The sequence below is a fragment of the Botryllus schlosseri genome, chromosome 3 (assembly GCF_051294905.1).
Source record: "Botryllus schlosseri isolate E-star chromosome 3, Bs_hap1, whole genome shotgun sequence".
In the NCBI taxonomy this organism is placed as follows: Eukaryota; Metazoa; Chordata; class Ascidiacea; order Stolidobranchia; family Styelidae; genus Botryllus; species Botryllus schlosseri.
The window spans coordinates 7,305,704-7,329,946 of NC_137238.1; the positions used below are offsets into that span (position 1 = coordinate 7,305,704).

The 24,243-nt window shown below is 39.8% G+C and overlaps 2 protein-coding genes and 1 long non-coding RNA gene across 5 annotated transcripts in view; 2 read left to right on the forward strand and 1 right to left on the reverse strand.

Moving 5' to 3' along the window:
• The window catches only part of LOC145434838 (cytochrome P450 3A14-like), a 33,827-nt gene extending 10,093 nt beyond the window's left edge, over positions 1–23,734 (reverse strand). The window contains exons 1-6 of the mRNA XM_080312069.1: positions 23,206–23,734; positions 22,692–22,797; positions 18,628–18,680; positions 16,233–16,329; positions 14,106–14,320; positions 12,925–13,079 (exon numbers count right to left, since the gene is read on the reverse strand). Of these exons, the coding sequence (XP_080168195.1) occupies positions 12,925–13,079; positions 14,106–14,320; positions 16,233–16,329; positions 18,628–18,680; positions 22,692–22,797; positions 23,206–23,276 (697 nt within the window). The 5' untranslated portion in view covers positions 23,277–23,734. The remainder of the gene's footprint in view (positions 1–12,924; positions 13,080–14,105; positions 14,321–16,232; positions 16,330–18,627; positions 18,681–22,691; positions 22,798–23,205) is intronic.
• Positions 982–11,778, forward strand: LOC145434896 (uncharacterized). Its single transcript, XR_013913625.1, has 2 exons — positions 982–3,759; positions 11,584–11,778. It is a non-coding gene; the product is annotated as an uncharacterized LOC145434896 (long non-coding RNA).
• On the forward strand, positions 3,784–11,382 carry LOC145434854 (uncharacterized). Of its 3 annotated transcripts, XM_080312095.1 has the most exons (7): positions 3,788–4,152; positions 4,215–4,874; positions 5,461–5,569; positions 5,629–5,825; positions 6,545–6,658; positions 7,493–7,597; positions 10,301–11,382. In XM_080312095.1, the coding sequence occupies exons 4-7, from the start codon at positions 5,721–5,723 to the stop codon at positions 10,628–10,630; spliced, it is 654 nt and encodes a 217-aa protein (XP_080168221.1). In that variant the 5' UTR covers positions 3,788–4,152; positions 4,215–4,874; positions 5,461–5,569; positions 5,629–5,720; the 3' UTR covers positions 10,631–11,382. The 3 variants fall into 3 exon arrangements, with proteins under 3 accessions (XP_080168223.1, XP_080168221.1, XP_080168220.1); XM_080312097.1 differs by having other exon boundaries at positions 3,784–4,874; positions 5,629–5,759; XM_080312094.1 differs by having other exon boundaries at positions 3,788–4,874.
• Positions 23,735–24,243: the final 509 nt, after the last annotated feature.

Sequence of the window (24,243 nt, forward strand, 5' to 3'; positions counted from 1 at the left end):
GTACGCCGTTTAGATTGTATCTTGTGCCGTTTTGATTCGATAAAATTAATATTTATTATGAACTCCCAAAGTGCACAGATTGCTGTTACAACCAACATAGCCCCAATTTCACTGTGAATTGGGCAATTCTAGCTACATCTGAATAAGGACCCATGCATTTCTTGTTTCTCTCATTCAATGAACTCATTCAGTCACTTCTACAGAAATCACTACCCCATCGCCACACATAGCAGACATATCTTTACTTTCTCTTTTTTGGATTTATTTAAATACGCTGAACCAATAAATACGTAGAATAACCACAATGGCATTCAGTTGATTTCAGCAGTGCCTTTTGATATGTCCCATGATGCTGAATTTTCTCCATCAGCAATATTCACAGCTGGCAGTTATAGCATTCACATCAGCTCCATTGAAGTATGAAGATTTTGAATCCAGGATAGGTAATTCCGAGGCACGCTCCGATAATAACTTCAAGCTGACAATCGTAGATGCTTTTACTTCCTATAGATACATATATCTGAAAGATAACTGAACTGGCAATATACATCTTTTGACAGCTTGGTTATTTCTGTACACGTAAAATATGCTGGATACAACGAGTAAAGCAATCTACATCAGGAATATAACCACAAAAAAATACATACGATGACACATAGACAACCTTATTTTACCACGAACAGTCGAAACCACTTATATCTTCGACATGTTGAAATACACCGATAACACAGATATAAACACGAGATATTGGGCTGAAACAAATCCTGAATGTTACGATGATTATTCATTCAAAGCTCCATTCGTATAAAATACTACAAACCCAATACGAATCAAATATATTTTGGAACTGGACGTTTTTCCATAAGCTCCTGCACTAAATCGTCCAGCCTATCCCCCACAATGCAACTGTTTCTAGTGACAACGTAAATATCGCGAGTAGCGCACTCCAGTGTTTATATAGCTCAGTGGTTCTAGCGCTGATGAAGCGCTGAGCACGGCTGTGAAACGGGGATCATTGATTAGTCAGGTGCCTTGCTGCTTTGTTGTTCATGGACTGTGTTTACGATTGAGGTGCAGGACTTATCAGGCGGCGTTTTGACTCATGCTATTAGCGAGTTTAGCGCGTGATTAGTGAACATAGTATTATAGCAGTATACAACTATTTGATATAATAGACCTGATACTCTTTTCCTTTCTACTGGGATAGAAACAAAGCTTGCAAAGTGACTGGGGAAAACCGCCACTCGGTTGCTCTAAATTTTTTGTTATATCCCAAGATATCAATATCCTGGTATGAGTTTTTCCAATTTAGGAATAACTATCTTCGATAATCTATAACTGCATCTAATCTGGCTACTCCTGTGCAAGTTATGCAGTATGTGTTTGACCTAAAACTCTAAAAGAACTGAAATGTTTTCCACTATTCTTTGTTGCTTGACTGAGTTTATGTATATCTGTTTTTCTAGGATTAGCTGTAGTGCGAAATGTCTGAAAAAAAAGAAAATCGTCATCTAGTACAGCAGTACCGAAGAAAACTAGAAGAACACGATCGCAGACACAGCATTTCTTAGTTGGGCCATCTGAGGAAGCCATTACGGGATCGAAGTTGCCCACTCTGAGGCAAGTTATGCAATATGTGCTACACCTGAGAGAGCATTCATTTTTAAAAAATGAACCAGTCAAGTCACACATTCAGATCGCAGTAGATGCAAAGTGATCCGTTTTTGGTTACTTGCTGGCATAAAGACTATCACAAAAGTCAATGCCACTAAAAGATTGGAAACAGTATGGAAACAATGGCTGTCACTAAAGAAAACTGCAGGCCGGCAATATGTATCAAAAAAACTTTGAAGCCAAACTGAGTAAGCTATGGGATATAGGAGCCCCTGACGCGATAGCGACAATTGAAGCGAGTAGAATTCTTTCTGATGATAAAAAACGTGAAGACATAGCATTTTATCAGGATCAAAGGGGTCCGAGATTAGCAACGATCGGTGGCAAAGATAAAGTGTTGAAAGCGAAAATCATGCAACAAAAGAGACGGACCATGAGTGTAAGAGAGTCTGCACCAGCATCAAGTAGCGAAGGTGAATTTACAGAGAGCTCATCTATATCTTCACAGGTAGCTGACACTTCTCACAGCACTGATTTTGAACTTGCACAGTCGACATCTGGTCATTCCGCTAAATTTGTGACTCTAAAAGCTCCTGTAAACCTATTCAGCGACGAAGACCTATGCCAGGTTTTTGATCGCTTGAAAGTCAGTGATAATGCCGCTACCATGATAACTGCAGCACTGATTAAAGCTTGCGATGGCAACCCTAATGACTTCCATCTTTCAAGATCTGGGACCTATCGATGACGCATTGCAAATCGTTTGAAAATTTCCGAATCTATCTTTGAAAAAATATCCACCAATCCACCAGAGCACATTGCATTGCACTGTGATGGAAAGCTCACTAAGAGTCGTCTAGGATATCAATTTGAGGCCTTGGCAGTGCTCGCATCGTCTGCGTATTCCAGCGCATTTAAGAAAGGGAAACTTCTTGGCATTCAAACTCTGGAAAGTGCTACAGGAAAAGCACAGGCTGATGCATCATTTGAACTGCTGGAACTTTGGAATTTACCAAAATCTGTTAGAGCTCTTGTGTTTGACACAACATGCTCAAACACTGGTAAAAACAAAGGTGCGGTTCCGTTACTTGAAGAATTGATAACAGGAAAGTTTTCTACAATGCCTGTCGCCATCATATTTATGAACTGATCATTCGAGAGGTTTGGAAGTGTTTGTTTGGATCGACAACCACAGGCCCTGAAAACACGGATTTTAATACCTTCAAGAAGAAGTGGAAACATATTGATAAATCAAGAAGCTATAAAGCGCTGAAGTTTATTAAAGGCAGCTGGTTGGCGATGAAAGCTGATGAAGCAAAGCAAGAAATAATTCCACTGATGAAACCCAATGATGGAAAGCAGAAAGAAGTCTTGATAAGAGATGACTACAGAGAATGTGCAACAGGCACTTTGGCGAGTTTGGATGACAAATATGTTCATCATCGTTTTCGCAAGCCTGGTGCTACTCATAGCGCTAGATGGATGAGTCAAGTCCTGTACTGTCAAAAATGTTCATGTGGAGTGAGTAAATGAACTATTCTGAAGAGTTCATTGAAAAGTTGGAACGAATCAATACATTCATTGCTTTGTTTTATGTTCCAGCTGGGTTGAAAACTGGTATTGCATGTGACGCACCTTGGAATGATCTCAAATTCCTTCATGACATGAAAAACTTTTCATTATGCGATCTCACTGTTGCTGATGTGGCATACAAGAAATTGCGAAAACATCATTCGTATCTAACTGAGGAAATGGTGGTATTTACCATGTTCTCGGCTAATCCAAAGATTCCTGACAACCTGAAGGAAGCGATGGCTGCTAAATTGCTGAAAATGCCAATCCCTGAAAAATTTCGCAGAGGTATGCCTCTCAGTCTGATCTCTGACTCTGTCTCTAAGTCAATGAGTATGGTCGATTTGATTGGGCCAGAATCGTGGTTTCTATTTGATGCTATACATGTGGAACATGATTGGTTGAGTCTTCCAGTTTCGGAATGGCATACTGATCCGGATTTCGTGACTGCTCAAGAATTTGTGAATACTGTTGAAGTAGTTAATGATGCAGCAGAGCGTATGGTAAAATTGAATACCGACTATGCTGCGTTCATAACGGATGACAAAAAACAGCGAGCGAGCCTCCTACACTGTAAATTCACAGCGTTGAATGAGACACAACATTGTGCATAGGTAGATACAATATTTGGCTGACACATATTATCGGCTGAGATCTGACATCGAGAATCCGCCATGTTGTGTGCACGTCCACACATCATCAGTGAATGTCATAAGATGTGGGTTAATGCTCATATGATGTGTCTATGAGCTCACATGCATATCAGTATAGTCATTCCGGACAAATTTCCTGTGGTGTCAAGCATTCATACCGGATATCAATTGAGAGGAAGTTTGAGAGGTCGCTTGCTAATCTCCACTCTGAAACTTCACGAGGTTACTATTGATGTGATATATCATCCCAGGCAGCCTAAAGCGCGGTAATATTGATACACGCCGAACAGCCTCGCAATATGTGATTTGATCGGTATGTCCTAAGTTATAGATTTTACTTCAGGCTGCAGTATTTAATTAACAATATTATTACAGTTATAAATAACCAAGATCGTAACCGACAGTGGTACCGGGCTTCAAGCAAATAGGTTGGTGATCAGATATTATGGTCATGCTGTACCAATACCTGACTGACGACTCGCTGTCTTGAGGTTTGCTCTGATCTGACTTTACATACCTACGATAGTCACGTTAATCCTTATAGTTAATCGCTTGTTACTCATTTCAGTTTATTATAAACAAATTATCAGATCAACATACTAAGAGATTGCGATAAAATAAAAGGTTGATCATATTATTTCCCTACCGAACTTACTGAAGAAATTTGTCATACAAATATGTATGAAACACCCCGACGTTGAACATTTTACTCGTATCGGGTACCGCTATCATTGCCAACAGAATAGCAATCATTCAGTTATTAGTAGTACTATAGAATGTAAACATTCTATAGTAGTACCCTTTGTATTTTATCATTGATGAACTGTCTCTTCTTTACGCATGACTTACTGAGTCACGTGACTGTATGACGCAATCCTGAGACAATCGATCGTTACCACGCAGGACCAGAGTGAGTGAGATATACCGTGAATCTGTCGGTCTTTGTTACGTGAATCTAAATAGCATATAGCGAGGGAATGGAGATGTTTTTAGTTCAAAACGGAATGGAGAGGGAGCACATTGATTTACTGCAAGGTAATTCGTTTATGTAAATTTTCAACATCATCTGTAAATAATGTTATGTTCATGTTATCGAGTTTCAAATGCAGCACCAGCGCCCAGCGGTATGAGTAGATATAGATTACCTATTTTCGATCTAGCAGCTTGATGCGCCTTAAGAGCAGACCATGAAAATGGGAGCTAATGCTGTTTAATAATTTCATCTGAAGATATCATAATAGACCGAGTGATGAAACCTCATTTGCAAATGAAGTTATGTACATCTTTCTTGGCACTTGACCTGTTTCAATTACTTAATATGGTTTGGTAGAATGTCTAATGGAAAGTGTTGGTTGTGCCCTTTTATCGGAACTACCGATTTGTTGTCTACACATTTATTGTCACAGACAACATCCGAGTGTTATCATGTCATGCAGGATCTGTGGCATAGTGTATTCAAAATATGAAGATCTCTGTAGCCATTGTAAAAAGAGACACAAAAATATGAAGACACTGGACTTGTTTTGCTATGAAGCACCGTCTTCTCTTGACTATGACCTACTGCCCGAATCCTATCCGAATTCAATATATTAAAGTGCATTCATGATCAAATGCTTTTCAGTATTACTTCTCGAAAAAGCGGTCGCAAAAGTTGAGGAATCTCTGACAAAAGACAAAGGCATCTGGTACGTCTTCATGGAGAGCGCATGCTTTGTGTCAAGGCTCATCAGGTGATTGGATGATTGTTATTCGTTTTTTTATTATTTATAAGTTTCATTTTATTCAAAAGGTCACCCTAATATAACGATTGAAGACGCCAGGGTGCAGTTGGAAACAGAGTTCAATAGACCTGGTGCCAATTGGCCGAATGTCATCACTCTCATGAAGTTCACTCATCACGACAGACGCAATCAGTTAAAGGTGCTAGAATTTGGTGGCGTTGCTGAAATTTTGAAGAGCTTTCCAATGCTGCAAGATATTAGACTGGTGAGGTCTTTCATTCTTTACAGATGACTTCAATTTGCAGTCATAACTGCGAAAATCAGTAAATTGAAATTGTTTGTGTGCCTCGGCAAAATAAGCAATTATATTGCATATTTATCTTCCTATTGCATTAGCATACACTATTTTCCCATTACATGACATGCTTACAGTGTACACTATACCAGGCTTGGACAACTAAAAAATTTTTAGCTCTTGCAAATTGCAGCGCCATAGCTGAAAAGTTGGTCGTGCTGTTGCACGAGGCGGATATTTTTGTTAGCTCACTACGAAACAACATGGTCAATTAGGCAGAATGAACGCCTCTAAACCCTTGGAATATTTCATTAATGTGTGCTGTGTTCTCGGTTATTTATAACCGAATATGTACTCGTTAACGTTTGTATTGTATCGTTACTACCGTATGTTTCCCGTCTACTAGTTGTTTGTTTTTGTCATTATTACATCTTAGACACAAAATAATTCTTACATTTCGAATTTGATCCACCATATCACTGACGTTCGCTACTGATGAGGGTCAGTCGAAAAGCTTTTAGCGAATAAATAAACAATATGAAGTTATTGTTTCGCGTTATTCTGAATAACTAGGCTATGTGTTTTAAAATGAATAATATGGATGAATTTACTTACTCTAGGTAACCTGTTTAAGTGATGTGCATATTCATGACTAACAGCTCTGAGTAACGCATTGTTATTTTCAATAGATCAGACATGAGTTTCAACTGCTTGTTGATAGAAGTGTTGAAGAAATGCATGAGAAGTACATGGAAATGCTTCTCACTCTTGATAAAGTTTTTGGAAATCAGACTGATCAAGAGGTTGGTATCATGCTTGATAATTAACAGTGCTACAGTCATAGGCACTGACTTTTATTTTTGCATGGGGTGGCGGCAGGCGCGTAACCAGGTGGTGTCGAAATCCCTCTTTTTGAAACGCAAAACCACGATCTTTTAAAATGGCCATTCTGACTCTAATATTCAGTTGTAATTCAAGAAGTCGTATTATCAGTGTTACGCGGGGCCGCGACCATTTAGCGAGATTCGTCTGGTCACGCATATCGCATCGCACAATGCTACGCAATGCGATTTCCCGCTGAAATATTTTAAACGCGGCTTGCGGTCCTCACCGATGCAAATAATGCACTTTAATTTGTAGAAGGTATATTTGCTCGTCAAATCGCAATAAGAGATGGTTTTCTCGGAGCACCCGATGAAATCTACGTTTCTAACGATGAAGTCGAATTTGTACATCAAATAAGGATCGTAAGTTTGGTGAAATCAGCATAGAATGTTGCTGCTCAAACTAATCGAATAAATTCAGAATTTGCGCCATCGAGAATCTTGTGTTGCATCAATTTTTAACAACGTAATTCAACGCCGTGTACTGCACAATGCGCAGTACTAATAACAAATCAAACACTGACAAGTGACACCGAGGGAATACGAGTGTATAAAAAAGCAGACAAGAATTAGTAGTCTTCAGATGATAGCAAACGAGATAGCGCGCATTTAATCAATAATTCCACAACTTGCGTACAGTGCTAATGCCCAAACTTGCCTTTATCTAAAATGGAATGTGATGGATGGAATGGAAACTTTTGAATTGCAGGAATGTCCCTCACCTGTGCCTATTATGACTCTAATTGTTTGCAGGGAAATGAAGACGATGAAATTCATATCCTGCTCGAACTCCAGAAGGCTCTCACAGACAAGAAAATAAAGTCGAACCATGGTTTGAGTGCAATATGTCTTTGTCAGGTAAGATTTGCTACCTGTCTAGTATGGATCTGCTTCAGTTTAGATCAGAGGTCTCAAACACGCGGCCATTTTATGCAGCCCGTGACGGTATTTAGGATTTCGCAGTATTCGACAATCTTTAACTGCCAAATATCCCCTTTTACTTTGAAAACTGGAAATTTGCCCCAAAACTACTCCAGAAACCTGAAACTACTCATCAAACTTCACTATTACATCAATTTCAAAAGTTACCACGCAATGGAAGGTCAATGAATACTTCGGCGATTGGAAATTTCTAACGCTATGGCACAGTAATCATTATATTCAAGTTAAAATAGATCTGTTCCAAATTTGAGCGTAAATCTAATGCTGATTCAATTTGACTTGGGTAATGACATCATCAATAGCGTTGTTATCAGGAGTATGATCGAAACCCGGATTAGGCGGCACTGCTCCAATGCTCTGACATCAGATCAATCTTTTTAAAATTTTAAAGTATTCTACCTATAATTGTGCCAGTTCAAATGTCCGCTAGCTGCAAAACTATAACACGATAGTTTTACGATGTCCCGATGCATTTGTACAGTCGCATGGTGACTACAACTAAATATACAGCAACTATGCCAAGTGCAGCAACAATTGTGTTCGAATATTTTAAAATGTGATTTTTTTCGTGGCAGGCATGAATTCACAATAGTAAATCACATTTCCAAGATGTGTGTGGAATGTCAGTCTGCAAGGTCCCGTCAAATAAAGCCTACTCAGAAATACATTGAATTCCCCTATTATTGGTGCCTGCGGCCCGCGGCACCATCAAAAAGTAGGAAATTGGCCCGCTAGCATATTGAGTTTGAGACCTCTGTTTTAGATATACATAAAAGTTCTATTAATAAAATCTTTCAATATGATCGAAATTCTTGAGCCGTCCTAAAACGAAGGTATATTATGCTATGCTAAACACTGCACTCGACGTAATGGAGCTGCAGAATTTCGTACTAAGACCAACTGACGTGGCTGCGAGTCATCAATTCTTAACCCTTTGCGAAAATATAGAAGTCACAACGAGTAAAGCGATGGTGAAGTTAACGCACCATAAATTTCGCAATGGGTTAAGAAACGCGAAAGCTCGAGCGTAACGGGTCTTATGCAAAATTCTTTCAATTTATATGTTTGTCATATTTTGTAATCGGGAGAGGATTTTCACACTAACAGTACTGGAGTTGCCAAAAAGGAAGACATTTAGGCGTCCTAGGACGACAATTTGAAAAACCTGAAAAAGGAGGACAAATCCTCCTAAAGCAGTTCGTATGTTAACCATAATTGAATTGCAGCACCATTACGGTGGCTTTCTGAAGACGATGTCTATGGCAAATTTTTTTTCAACCTGCGAGTTAATTTGGGACCTCATAATTTTTATAGCGCAGAGCCCCTTTAAGAATAAGCAGCTAACAAGTTATGATCGAACGAGGTCCGAGGTTCATTGGTACCCCTGAAGATTCTGATGATGTAGAGAAATTTATGCATCTGAACACAATTGGTGCATTAATTGAAGCTTCAATTAATAATCGAATAATATAATAACTTATTATAAATTTGCCCTTTGGAGCTAAGCTTGTTAACGGTGCACTGCACTCTAAAAACTATGTGGTCTTAAAGTGAAGGGCGAAACGAGAAAATTTTTTAGGCCACAGCCATTTTCTTCAGAACGCCACCGTAATGGAGCTGCAATTTATTGAATTTTCCACATGCTCCAGCAGTCACGCAGAAATCGAACTTCATATAGTTGTCTTCTGTAGTTGACTGAACATCTTCCGTTGCACGCGGTGATTAAACGACCTTTGCTTGTATGACATATTTCCTTCATAACATCGGCTGACAACGATATAAAGTTCGATTTCTGTGTGACTGCTGGAGCATGATTCCCCTGCAAAAAATTCAATAAATTGCAGCTCCTTCACGGTGGCATTGTGAAAAATATGGCTGTGGCCTAAAACTTTTTCTCGTTTCGCCCATTCAATTTGAGACGACATCATTTTTAGAGAACAGTGCCCCTTTAAACTATTCGCCGATTCAACTACATTTATATCTTAAGTATGAGAAGCAGGGTCGTAACCAAGTCACAAGGCTCCGAGTCACAACTCAATGTCACTTTTATAGGATTGACTCGAATCAAGTCGAGTCATTTTCAACTCACCGCCGAGTCGAGTCCGATTCTAAGTCAACAAGTAGAGGTTCGAGTCCGATTCATGGTGTTATGACTCAAGTCCGAGTCCAAGTCATTGTGATGACTGCTCAGTTTCCAGTTCCAGTTCTGTTGAACCCATTTTTTATGACTGTTTGGTGATACCGAATTATTCGCATTTATAATACATTGATTTTCCTTTTAGTAGTTTCTGGTAGCATTTTTTAGTGCCAGTACGAATAGAAGAAATGCCAATAGTGTGGTTATTTTAGTATTATTCAAAATTACGGTGGAAATGTCTTTCTTGGCCATCTGAGTCTCGAGTCATGCGCAATGACTCAAGTCGAGTCAATACACAGATTGTTTCGAGTCGTTTTTGTGTTTTGAGAAATTAATCAAAAGTCAAGTCGAGTCAAGAGAAAGTCATTACATTATGAGAAGTCTCAAATAAGCATTTCTAGCTGAAGTTGGTCATGTGCTCTGGATTCGCACATGAACATTTGGCAATATCATTTAAAGCTAACATATTGTTTTAATTCCAGGCACATACAGTCGATTTAACGACTTCAAAGTTGACACCTCCACATCTTTTGATTGCACGTCGTGAGAATGGAGATGAACAGTCGTGGATTGCGGCCGATCGCATCACCATCAAGCGCATATCCGAAAACGAAAGAAGACCGTTTGAGATGATTATTGATCTCGTAGCATGCTATTCCGCATGGGATCTTAGTTATCCCAAGGTCTTTCAAATATTGCCATTCATTCAACGTGTCCTTGTTGGTGATAAAAATTCAGGATTACAGTCGAACAAGTTCGTCCATTTTTGGAAAAAATATCAGAATGCCCAGCAATCGATTGAAAAAATGTAGGCTAATTAATCTCCCTTGCTCCAAGTACTTGGACTGTGAGTAGTGCTTTCTTTTGGTATGGAATGTACCTGTACATAGTGGATTTCGTTATTTTTTGCATTTGCACAATAATTCGTTTTTTTTAGTGGCTAGACTTTTGCTATGCCTTCATTAGTAAATTTTTCGTTTTTAGTGGCACTGTATATTAGGGCTGTTCCAAATAACATACTGTTTAGCCAAAATTGGTTTACTATGGCATTTTGGCAATTCAATCAATCATTTGATCATGAAACCAGACAATTTTTGAGAAACAATATTTATTGACAACATTACTGTACATACACCTTGCTTTAGTTCCGAATCCAGTTCTTTTATACTGTTATTACTGTTAAATAGTATCACCTGCATGGAAATAGTGCATTAAACGCTCACTCTCGCGAAATTTCATGCTGGTGAAGGCCTATTTTGTGATACGATTGTTGATATACAATGTTATTTCCAATTCTCCACTAGTTGCTGACGATTACCTCTGACGAGTGTCATCCGAAAATGATTGGGTTCATTTCAACATGCACAGCACATACTATTCAGTTGTTTATTGCAGTTCTGTACCTGCAAGAATCTCTGTTATTACTGTATAAAATCCTGTCTTACTGTGTCAAAAAATTGTTATGTTTTCAATTTGTATTGTCATATTTAACGGCAACTTACACTGTTTCTTTTATTGTACATTCCACAACCGACTCTTTTAAAATAAAATATTGTTTCGAGAAGAGCCTGTGGATCCACAGTGTGGAGGTATTTCCAGATACATAATTTCGAGCTCTGCAGCGATAGGTACTGACATGCCACTTCAGACCACACAATATTATGACATACATCGCTACCACGCAATGTGACATCTAAAAAAAAAATCGAATATTGTGTGTTTTTTTTGTGCATAAATGCACGCGTTTTAGCTTACAGTGTACAAGCTGTGGAAGATCACCGGAACAGATATGCAGATTTCTCGAAAGCAACCATTTCATCCACCTGATTTATGTAATATTTTGCCAAGTTGATCTCTTTCTTTGCCTTATTTTTTCGTTTCTTGTGATGTTTATTATGTGGCTGTGAGTGGATGTTACATTTGCAGTTGTATTCTTGCACATGGGGATCCAGGAAATTGATGAACAGTGCCGGGTAGGTTTGAGGGGTGTAGGATATGTGATCCAACAAAAAGACCATCAGTTTTAGGTAGTTTTGAGCAGTTCTAAGGCAGTGTGGGACATGGAAATGTTATCCTGAACTAGGAATGCCTTATATAGTGGGGTTTTGTAGCACTCCAAACCGCAACAGCTGCATAAATCCATGTTATATGTCACTTTAACTCGGCTAGGTAAAATCGTGACACTGAGATTTTAGGGGAATCCCCTATTTTCAGCTGCTATTCTTCCAGCTCAATGTGCACACGGATGCAGGGGACGAGTTACAAAAAAAAGTAGCCAGAATATGTTTTCAAGGTATAAGGCATGGGAATCGGACTGAAAACCTGGACTTTTTGAAAGTCGGTCAATTCTGAACAACCCTAACGTACAATTTCAAAATGTAAAGTGCTTGACATATTTGATGGATATTTCCGATTCTTGACGCATCGAACCAGACAAATTTAAAATGCAAGAAAGGGGTAAATATATTATTCAGTTTCTATGATTAATAATGGCATTTTCTGAGAGCAATCAAACGTGAATTGGCAAACGGCAAATCTGATATAACTTGACTTTACGTTCCACTGTGCCATCGGTAACACATCTACTTATGCCTATAGCAGGGGTTCTCAAAGTATGGGTCGCGAAGGGTATGAATTTGGGTCGCGACCACACTAGAGCGATCTTTTAATATGCATGTAACATTTGCCGAATTTCCTGCAACCTGCAACAAACCGAGGAAAACAATGCACCCCAATTCGAAAACACCTGCGTCACTCATGTTTAATAGATCTGTAATAGGTCAGTAATTTTGTTAGTTACTTCCGTATTTTATCGGCATTACTGCAATGGGTTGCGGGTTCAGCGTATTTCCTTGTGCATTTTAACCTTTTATTTTCATCCTTATTTAGAGTCACTGTTAACTAGATTTGCGTCTGTCGTGAGTGAAATATAGACGCATCTTGGCACAGTGTAACTCCTGTATCACAACCTTGGAATTCCAACCTTTTGAATATCCCGTTTTAGTTTCATATACGTATTTTACTAATGGCTGCAGGGTAGTAGTGCCAACAATATACTCGGCGCTCTTAACTGAAATCGCTTGCAGCGACCGGAAAATATACTCACAGCACAGAACGAACCACGGACTGAAAAAAGATATCGAAAATAGGTTCTTGGCTTGCTTCGCTATTTCCGGCTCCTTCAAGGTATCGTCTTGTGAGTTCACTTCTGTGCTGAACGCGGATGAGCAAATGATGTCGAGAGAGAGCCGGGAAGATATCCTGGAAAAAGAGAGGAGGGTATTTCGGTAAATTGTAATCACGTTACATATAGTGACCGGTCGCCTGGGATATGAGCAATAAGCAATATTTTTTTGTATTATTCAATGTGTTTGTCGACTACATTGGTCATTTACACCAGGCCGATTGTCTTTATCTTGATTCCTTAACTGACGACTTGTAGCACGGCCCACTTCTCGGCTTGCTCAAGACACCGCTTGCGAAGATCAAACGGCGTGGAGGAGCCTAGAAAAACCACCAGCACTTAGGCAGGAATTCTGGAATCGACTCCGGCAGGACTCGAAGTCGCAATCCATTAGTGTTGCAGCTGCCGTTCATACCACCAAGCTATTTAGCCACGGCAAGCAATGGGCAATGGGCATGGGGGAAATGAGCACATGAGACTTGCGCATGTGGTTTGAAGTTAGGGTACAGGATGAGTTAGTTTTGAGGAAAAACTGTCCCAAGCCCAACTCTCGTTTTTCATTGTGTCGTATACTCAAAATGTCGAGAATCATGTTACTTCCATTGAAAATCAGAACATGACGCAAGTATTGGGCTAAACCACTCAGATCCCAGACGTTAAGAGTCGTTGGATTCTGTAGGTTATATCAATTGCTTTTATAATGCCATACATAAGATTTATTAATTTTCTGGTTGGACCACCGATACTTTATTATCTATATTTAGACTGGGCAACCTCCGCCACACAAAACAGATGCCTCTTGTCGCTTCCCTGCTCCGGCATATGGTCAATTGTGTACAATGTTATGTGCGTTCCGGCCGTAACAATATCCAATCGGTCCACGCACCGCAAAGATATCTTGTATTATTAGGCCCATACATTGCCAAAAACTGTCAGCGTCGGGAAGAACGCGGCGTACAAAGAAGTCGTCAATAAAATTGGAAATTGGCTGCAATCATCAGTCTCTAAGCATCGTGGAGCCAAAATGACTACTGCCGTTATGATGGACCCATAAAATCCTGTCGCGCCCATGACTATACTTTTTACACGGTCGTTCCACTCACTTTTTCGAGTTGAATACTCCATCACTGGACTTGATACTGCGGTCCAGAGCCGCTGCAGCGTTGTCTGCACATCTGTCCATGATGTAGATCATTTGTCTGATCTTAGAAGTTGAGAATGTAGGAGTGAGGGAAGACCGAATGCGCTTCCATTGGCTACCCTCAACAACCGTGAGGCCTACATTGAGCTCTTTTCCGCCTATCTTGATGAGACTGTTCTGAAATATAGTATGTGATCTTCGTATGTGGTGCGAGATTATTCATTCTGTGGCATCTTCACTATCGCAAACAGATAACCTAGCGGCGATACAATTTGATTATGCTTGGGTCCTACAATTGTAAAGGAACGGGAAGTAAGGTGTCCGGTCAATACCGAGAATGCTATTACCGAGAATGCAATTACCGAGAAGGACAATACCGAGAATGGACATTACCGAGAATGAACACCACCAAGAATGGACATTACCGAGAATGCAATATATGCAATGCAGGCATGTCATGCATATGAACAGGTCGTGTGTGTGCATCACGGCGTTACTACATTCGGTATCGATTCTCAAGTATAAATTTCTCGACAACGTCAGTTAAATTAAGCTCTATTCTTGGCATTGGCCATTCTCGGTAATGTCCGTTCTCGGTAATGTCCGTTCTCGGTAATGTCCATTCTCGGTAATGTCCGTTCCCGGTAATGTCCATTCTCGGTAATAGCATTCTCGGTAATGTCCATCTCGGTAATGGCATTCTTGGTTATAGTATGGAACCCGGGAAGTAATGGTTAACATTCAGCTCTGATCAAGACCGTAACAGTACTTTAGCACTTCAAAAACCTGAATCGCAATCACATGTCAAATGTCCGCTAGTTGCGAAATTACAACGCGACAGGTTTTACGATGACACGATGCATTTGTCGTCTCGCATGGTGTCTAACTGTCTATAACTCACTATTTCGCCAAATTATGCCAAGCACAACATCATTTTAAAGAAAATATTTAAAAATATGACTTTTTCGTGGCAAACGTGAATATTATAATTTGAATCACATTTTCACATTGTGTATGGAATGCCAGTCTGCAAGTTTCGTCTAATAAGGCCTACTGGGAAATACACATTATACCCCTATTTAATTCTGCGGCCTGCCGCGTCATCAGAAACTACGAAATTGACCCGCGAGCAAATTTGTGTTCAAGACCGCTGGTCTAAACGATGATACTCTTGTTACTGTCGCGTTTTCGCGTCAACATTACAAAGAATAAATGCTGTTTGTGTTGCTTGTATGTGTATTTGACTACTTTTCTAATCCCGGGAAATCCCGGGATTGAGAAGCGAAAATCCCGGGGATTTCAAATTTGATCCCGAAGTCCCAACGCTATGGGCGCACCCGTTGGTATAATGATTTCGTTACATGATGCTATTTCGCGACCTTCCATCTGCTATGTCAAACGATATTGAAATCACCCAAACGTACTTAACTAAAATACGTACACGATTTCAAATTGCTCTTTCTTTACTGCCAAATAATGTTCCCTCAGGATGACATTTGTCTTGTGGAGCTCAGATCGCCAGGACAGGGATATTCGGCACCAGCCATTTTGGCGCCTATGGACAATTAAACATATATTTATATACAACGAAGTTTTCTGTCAGCACAAGGCAATTCTTTTTCGCCAAGGTCTTCTCGCTGCTGATCGTTCTGGCAGACTTCTCCGAGTCGCATGTTACATGGCTTATAACTTCATATGTCTTGGTGCGCCGAAGTGCCCTTTTTTAAAGTCATGCTCCTTCTTTGTTTGGGGAATGGTTCCCAATAATCACTATATATTTGACAACATTAAATTTCCAAAACAATACTTTATGATTTATGTTCATTCACGAAATAATTCTGGGGGCGCCTAAAGCCTCCCCCCCCCTTATTGGGTGTGTTGGGGTGCGGAAGTTACGGTCCTGGCTCTGATCACATGTAGTAGACTAGAAAACATTCGTTTCCGCATATACACCTGATAAATGAAACACGTGGATGTCATCCCTTTCATTCAATATCCGGGATTGTGACGTGTCAAAAGTCACATAATGGCTGAAGAATGAACATTGCTAGAGATCGCATAGATATAATTTATAGTCAATTTTTGTTACCTGCCTAGCAGGAAAAGAATGAAATTCTTTGATGAATATCTGTCTCAGCATATCCGGATCGTGGATTGTTACACTCGGACTGAGAAATGCATAAGATCTGAAATTGGAAGACGTATTATTGAGTGGCAGTTCCAACACTGTCATACCTGAATTATCAACCCCCAACTGTCATACATATATATCATCTTTGGGCTGGTAAGTAACGTGGTGCTATTTTTATACTACAGTGCGTCGTTGAAAAAAAACTCATTTGTGGTCACGTTAAACCGATAATCTTCTGGATGCTAACTGCGAATTATTCGAATAAAACGAAACTAGCCGGGTCGCAAAGGGCCCAGGAACGCTGATCATTTCATCTTTACTTGGGCCCATATTAAAGTATATTATTTCAAACAAGTCTGTGACATGACCTCTGAAACAATATACTACTTGATCGTGATCATACTTAAAGATCTTCTAAATCAGTTGTTCTCAACCGGGGGTCCGCGGACCCCTAGGGATCAGCGAAGCCTCTGAATTTTCAAAATAGTTGATAACCTGAATCTGTGTTTTTAAACCTGGAAAATCGCGAGGTACTTTCACTTCATTACTAGTACCTAAATCTCCAAAACTCGCATCAACAGAATGGCCGTCCGAGTTGAAATATCCTACTGTTCAGACTCATTTTAATTGCTAAATTACCAATAGCCTACTAATGCATATATTTTGCTATTTCGCGATATTTTGTTGGGGATTGTGAAAAAAAAATAAAAATATGGATTAGTAAGCTCAATCATGGTGACTTCGAAATGTATACAAAAATCGATTTTCTCTTGTGACATACATAACCCTTTGCCATAATAATTTCAGTCATTATCAGTATCAGTTTATTAATATTGTCATCAATTCAAAAACTCACAAAATTGCGATAAAATGAAAACATAGGAAGGATTCGAAACGAATAGGAGTAGTCTCTGAAATCAGACACCCAAGATGAGCTGCTTCATAAAAATGACCAGGCTTGACGTTAAATGTTCATTAAAATTGTTTATCAATTTTGGTGCCATATTTGTTGCGATCATACCCGAATGTGTCGTCGGAAGCGTTATGCGTTTTTTATTACATTCACCACCACCTATCTTTGTGGAAAAGGATTATCGGCACTAGTTCATAGCAAATCGACGGCGCGGATTTTCGAGACTCGACCACGTATTTCAAGAAATGCAGTTGCAAAATTAACTTTGAAATAACAAAATTCAATCCAATTTCTACATCAGTAGCATGATGTTATTTTTGAGAAAAGTCATTTTTTGCTGGTTATCACTAGCCTACGGATATCATTTGAACAAGACAGATGACAATTGCAGGACAATTGAGCTAAATTTGAACTAAAACTTTGGGGGATCTGATGGGTCCGTGACGGTCTAAAAGGGGTCCGAGAATACGAAAAGGTTAAGAGCCACTGTTCTAAATCAATTCGAAGCTGGATTTGGTATGAGACAGTACATTTTTAATATTTTTCAAGGGCCTGACGACTTTTTGATGAATATGAACCAATTCCGGGTTTCGTCTTGAAATCATTATGATATTGGTGAGTTTCAGGATTTATGGACTTTATGAAAGCGGATGTGGATGTGAAAATATACAATCTTCTCATCCCTGTTTTGAAGTCTGCCATCACTGTATAACGTAAAGCGACATGTGCATTTCTAGAAAGGAACCTAGCCAGTAGAATGTTTAATGTGATTCAGTTAATTTTGGTATCGAGTGGATAACCTATCTGTATAACATGTTGGAATTTACCTATATAAGCGACGTATGCACAAACTTTACTGACTAGTAGTAAGATAGGCTTGCTTTCGATATAGGTTCACACTTTAAAATTGGATTCTCAAAGTAAAGAAATGAAGCATTGTAAGGGTGAGATAAAAGTGAACAACTGTAACGGTGTAATGGGTCGGAAGGTGGATAACTGGATATCGACGTAAGGTTCTCACTAATTTCGTTTAATGCTACTTGATTTCATGACATAATCTGGAGCATGCTGAATGCTGATACAAGTTGGTATTTTGCTTCTGTGGTATTGAAATATATCAAGTGCAATTCATAGATTATATTCCATGAATTTTTGCTGACACTGGTTGATACGCAACTACTGATAAGCATGACCGGGTGTGGGGGTTTCGCAGTTATAAGATTAGTAGGGAGTTGGGATCCACTGTTCAAAGTAGCGTCATCAACAACTTCGCTAATGTTTGCTATCAGATATAATCTTATTATGTGATCCTTATTTACATCCAACTTTTATTACAGTTGATATAGTGATGACATTCTACCAACACAATGAATGATCGCATGCATGGTTCGGAGAAAAGAATGAATGTTAACCATATAGAAAATTGCGAGTACATCCTACCCCCAAATTGTTCCATGCTTTTTCTTCATCTGGTTATCATATTGAAACATCGTCTAGAAACAGATAATTAGTTAGTTGTTCCTGATCTAGTATTCAACGCCTTGGAATATAAAGCTTAGGCTAAAAATCTGAAAACACAATTACTCATAACATAATACATGACACATTGACATAATTCATGGCCAGATCTGATAAAAGCGGTTTTAGTATCACAGAACAACATTCGAAAGTAGTCTTCAGCTATTCGCTATGTTCATATTCGTTCATGGAATTTCCTATTGATGCATCATTATGGTAGCTTTCACCAAGTTTTGCCACAACATATATTATAGGGATGGTGTGAACTGTGAATCTCTGAAAAGTTCAGGCTCGTGTAAAAGCGTAAATTTTTTGGAAGGTTCTGTACGAACGCGGACGTGAACCTCATGACGTCACGTGACGTCATATTGCTAATTCCAAAATAACATTTCAGTGAATTGATATATATACCCCAAGCACACAGATTTGGTTTTTATGATACGATAAACATATCAAATCAAGATGGACCCCATACGCCTGCTAATTTTTTTACATTAGACAACGATGTATTCTTTATATGTATTTCATTGATTGGTTAAATAAGCATCATTCGGGGACTGCCTACATTGTGGTTTATTTCACCCGTGATGATGTGTGATCGCGGGTCAAGCTCACATCAGAGCCCCTAAACCAGTGGTTCTCAACCTTTTTGTCTTTGCGCACCCCTTTTGAACCGTGAAGACCCCCGCGGACCCCAGAAAGTTTTAGTACAGATTTAGCTCATTTATCGTACAATCGTCATCTGACGTCATACCTGTAGGCTCAGTGATAAATAGCAGCAAAATGACTTTCTTGCAAATACGATCATACTATCCATGTAGAGATTGTGTCAACTGAGTTTTATTATTCCAAAGCGAATTCTGCAATTGCATTTCTTGAAATACGTGGTCGTGTCTTGGAAATTCGCGTCTTCGAAAGGATATTAGCGAGTGCCAAAAATCCATTTCCACAACATAGGTGGTGGCGAATGTAATAACAACGCGTTACGCTTCCGACGACACATAATCGCAAAAAATATGGCCCTAACATTGACAAACATTTTTTAATGAACATTTAATGTCAAGCCTAGTAAATGATATCCAGCACAGTAATTCTCAAAAAACTTTCTTCAGACACGCTCCCCTGATAGTGAAAAATTTCGCGCCACCTTATCGTCATATCACAAAATGAAACCAGAGTGCTAGCAGTCGCAAAGGATAGTTTGATGGCATGGAAGATTATGACTGTTGATGAGAGAGTTCTCAAATACGAAATTCGGACTATACACAGGGCAACAACCATAAATTTAGGGGGAAATGCGTGGAGCGAGAAACAACTTTTAGTTAACCGCAGCTTCGCGCCCCACTTCAGATGTTTTTTTTTAAAAAACAATTCAAATTAGCCTATCAACTATTTTGAGGCTATGCGGACCACCTGAAAACGCTTCGCGGCCCCCCGGTTTGAGAACCACTGCCCTAAACATTCACAAAAAAAAACTGGATATTTCCAGTAAACTTTTGTAACAAAGCAAGTAAAATATTTGAGATTTTCAAGGTGCATGATGCTCGTTGTTGCGTGGATTTCTTATGCTGCCAGTGCCATGCATAGAGTGGCCCGCCGTTTAAATGCAATAAATTTCAACCAAAGATGTAACAATGAAGTGAAAACTGCAATATATGAAAAAGGTTCACGGTGCAGAAACTTCCAAGGTTCGTTTGTGTACGTCAGTGGTTCTTAACCTTGCCTCCAGCGCCCCCCCCCAAGGGGCGCTGGCGATTTTGAAGGGGGCAGAAACGCTCAGGGGGCGATATGGGGGGCGCTGGCTTCAGGGGGGCGATATGGGGGGCGCTGGATAAAAATGGCTTCGCAGTAGATGATGTGGTGGTAGGACATATCCCTAATGAGTATTCAGAGCAAATTAACACCGAAAACTTCGTTATATATAGCCTACAAAAGAAATATAGGTTTAATTGTCCATGGGCGCCTAAATGACTGGCACCAAATGTTCCTGTCTTGGCAATCTGAACCTCAGAAGACGAATTCCATCTGGCAGGGAAAAATTATATGCCAGTGAAGATATACCAATTCAAAATCGTGCGCATCTTTTAGTTGGGCGACAGGGATATATAAAACTAGATATCCTTGTTGGGCGATTCTCTATTTTTCGATATAGCAGACAGGAGGTCACGAAATAACATCATGCAACGAAGTCATACCAACGGGTCCGTCCACCTGAATATGTTTAATTATTAGTTACGGGCCCTACAGTTTCTAAGACACCTCACAATGTTCGCTCTACGTTTTGACGAGTCTGCGCACACGCGACAACTCACTGCGCAGGCCCTTGGACAACAGTGCGTAACGACTAAAAAAAGGTCATAACTTCGGATTTGTTTTGCGCAACGTCGATTTTCTGTACGCAGAGATCGTGTCAGCACTGCGCACGTGCGCAGCTTAGAGGGAACATTGCACCTCACTCAGCTCTACCGGTAAATCTGGTAACATGAGCAGAGAGGACAAGAAATTGATTGCAATATATATGCAATTCTCGATCTTATTGACCGATTTTATCATGAATTATCGAAAATTTTCGCGCTTCGCACTGGCTCGCTAAACAGTACAGCTGATTTCGTGGCAAAAGCCAACAACGTGATGGGGGCGGTCGATTTAACACCCTATGGCAGCCCAAGACCCAAGTTTTTTCAGGGGGTCTGACGAAGTGCCGTTTCATTCCTGCCAACGGGTATACGCCCGAAAATGTATAATTATTATTGAGGGGTCCTACCTTTTCAATCACACATCACTCAGCTCTACCGGTAAATCTGTTTACGTGAGCAGACAGAGGATAAAAATTGATATCAATATACATGCAATTCCCGATCATATTGACCAATTCAATCAATAATTATTGAGATTTTTCGCGCTTCGCGCGTCTAGGCGAGAATAGTTGGCTCAGTAAATGGACACCCAATGTAGATGACTAGTATCAGCAAATAGCGGATAGTCAGAGGTGGGTCTGGGGACGAAGCCCCCCGGAAGTTTGGTTTATCACGCGATGGGGGGGGACAAGACCAACGTTTTTTTTGGGGGGGGGGGCTGACGAAGTGCTGTTACGGCCCTGGTAACGAATTAATTGTACCTACGGGCACGCCCGAATATATTTAAATATTAATTACATGCCCTTTATTTTCCAATACAACAGCTCCCTCGGCGCTACTGGTAAATCTGATTACGTGGGCTGAGAGGATAATAAGTTTATAGCGACTTATATATGTAATTACCACCTATTCATTCATACATTATAGAAAATTTTGGTACCTAGGGCGACCAGGCCACACAAACTTTGCTGACCATCGAAATCACGCTACGGGGTTCTTGGGGGCGAAGCCATCAGAAGTTTGGTTTATCACGCTATGGGTGCGCAAGGCAATCCTTTTTAGGGGGGTTGGCGAAGTGCTGTTACGGCCCTCCCTCTTACTAATTGACTTTATTATTTGTCTTTATTTACATTCCTTACAATACGAGGTTGGGGGCGCTGGAGCACGATAATTTTTGAAAGGGGGCGCTGAAGGAAAAAATGTTAAGAACCACTGGTGTACGTGAACATCTAAATTTCCGAGTTTCATACACAGAAGTGACAGAACGCAAACGTTAACCTAACGTTCACACCATCCCTAATAAAAAGCAAAAAAATGACTTTTCTTGAAAATGACATCATACTATTCATGTAGAAATTGCTGGGTTGAATTTTTTTTTATTTCAAAGCGAATTCTTCAATTCACGTTCACGCCATCCCAATTTTTCGCATCAATTGATATCAGCATATAGTTGTTGTAATATCATTGTTACGAAACGTCGCAACCCTAAATTTCCATCTTCAACTTCCAAATTTTTATGAATCGAGGAAAGATTTTTTACTGAACTGCTCTAATGCTAAGATTTTGGTTGGAATTAAATACGATCCAGCCCCCTTTTAATGCGTGACCATGATCAACTATGGTCCTTACCTCTTTGTCAAAGAGTTTGCCCAAGTGTCCAAACTGGAGAAGCGATGGTGGATCGTGAGGTATATTGAGTTCTTTGTGATATTGCCACTTTCGGTGAACGTAATACCTGCAATTTGGTCGCATTACTTGACGGAACTAATAAGATCTATAGGACAATGAACTCTTGATTTGCTATAACTGGCTCCTCGAATAAACGGAGAATAAGGAAGGCAAAGGCAAAACCGGCAAGACATTTTACTTCAGAGATCAATTTAAATGGTATCATGCCGCCACGAATACGCTGCAACGACAGATGGAGGATGTCAATACATGACAAAGAAGCTCTACGGGTGCCCGACACGCAATTCAATAAATCAAAAAGTCAATGGGGATTTACACTGATTTTCTTCCTCATATGTGACATTCAACATTGTAAAGGACACGCAGTCAAGGTATGGCAAGCTATACCATTCCTGGTATTGTCCCTGCTCACAGAAACAGAACTCGTAGCAAAATTGAACATGCTACCACTCACCAGGCGAGGGCCACAATACTGCCAATCAGCGCCAATGTCTCAAGCGAGAAGAGATCGAAGGGAATCAACATGACCCGTACCGGTTGATATTCCGATTATATTCGTTAATCTTAAAGTTGACCTTTATAATTCTGCAAAAGATTCCGGATTAACTATATTCACGGCTCGAGGTTGAGTTATGAATTCTGTACGATATACTTCCTGCCCTGTCATAATCTGCGGCGCGAATATTTTCATCCACTAACTAAGATCAGTTCGGGTTATAAATAATTTCTCATTTCCAAAAGCCGCAAGATTGCGATAAGACGTAAAATATGGGAGTGAGTCGCGAAGACGTGTCCTAGTCTTCCCACCAGACAACACCTTGGCCTTGAACGTGTAAATAAGAGGCATACTGTTTTGAGCACTCGAGATTAGCGAGCCGCGATCTGACGTATCGACCTCGCCTATCGACATATGCCTCATTCATTTTCATCGCGTGTCCTTCAATAGAGGGGGGACTCGAGTAGGTGGGGAAATTTGGGTACATCTGACTAAAACTTCTTCTGGTCAAACATATGTGCTTCAAATTTGTCAGTTCTGCCTTCATTCAGTAGTTCACTATGCAAGCTATAGATAAGACTAATAACCATTTTCCTTACAGGAAAATTATAAGCATCCACATGCAATTGAAAATTTGTGGCGCATTTTTTAATTTTCAACACTGTTTTTCAACTTCTTCACAGGTGACATAAAAATGGTTATTGCAAAACGATATACCACTCAAGTAGTGATAGTTGATCATACTACAGGGTATGGCTATGGATATTGTCAATGGTGGTGTGAGAAAGTTTTAATTTAAAAAATAATGTTTTGGGGTATTTTGGTTATAGTATGTTATAAGTGGCGGGTAAATTGAGTATACCATTGAATGCGGAATTTCTCCGTCCCACGATTATTAGAGGGGTTGCAAATCATGTCGCCACGGTTGCAAATCATACTCAGTTGAATCTTGTTATGCAGGTTTTGTTAAATATTAGAGAATGCAATTGTTAAAAC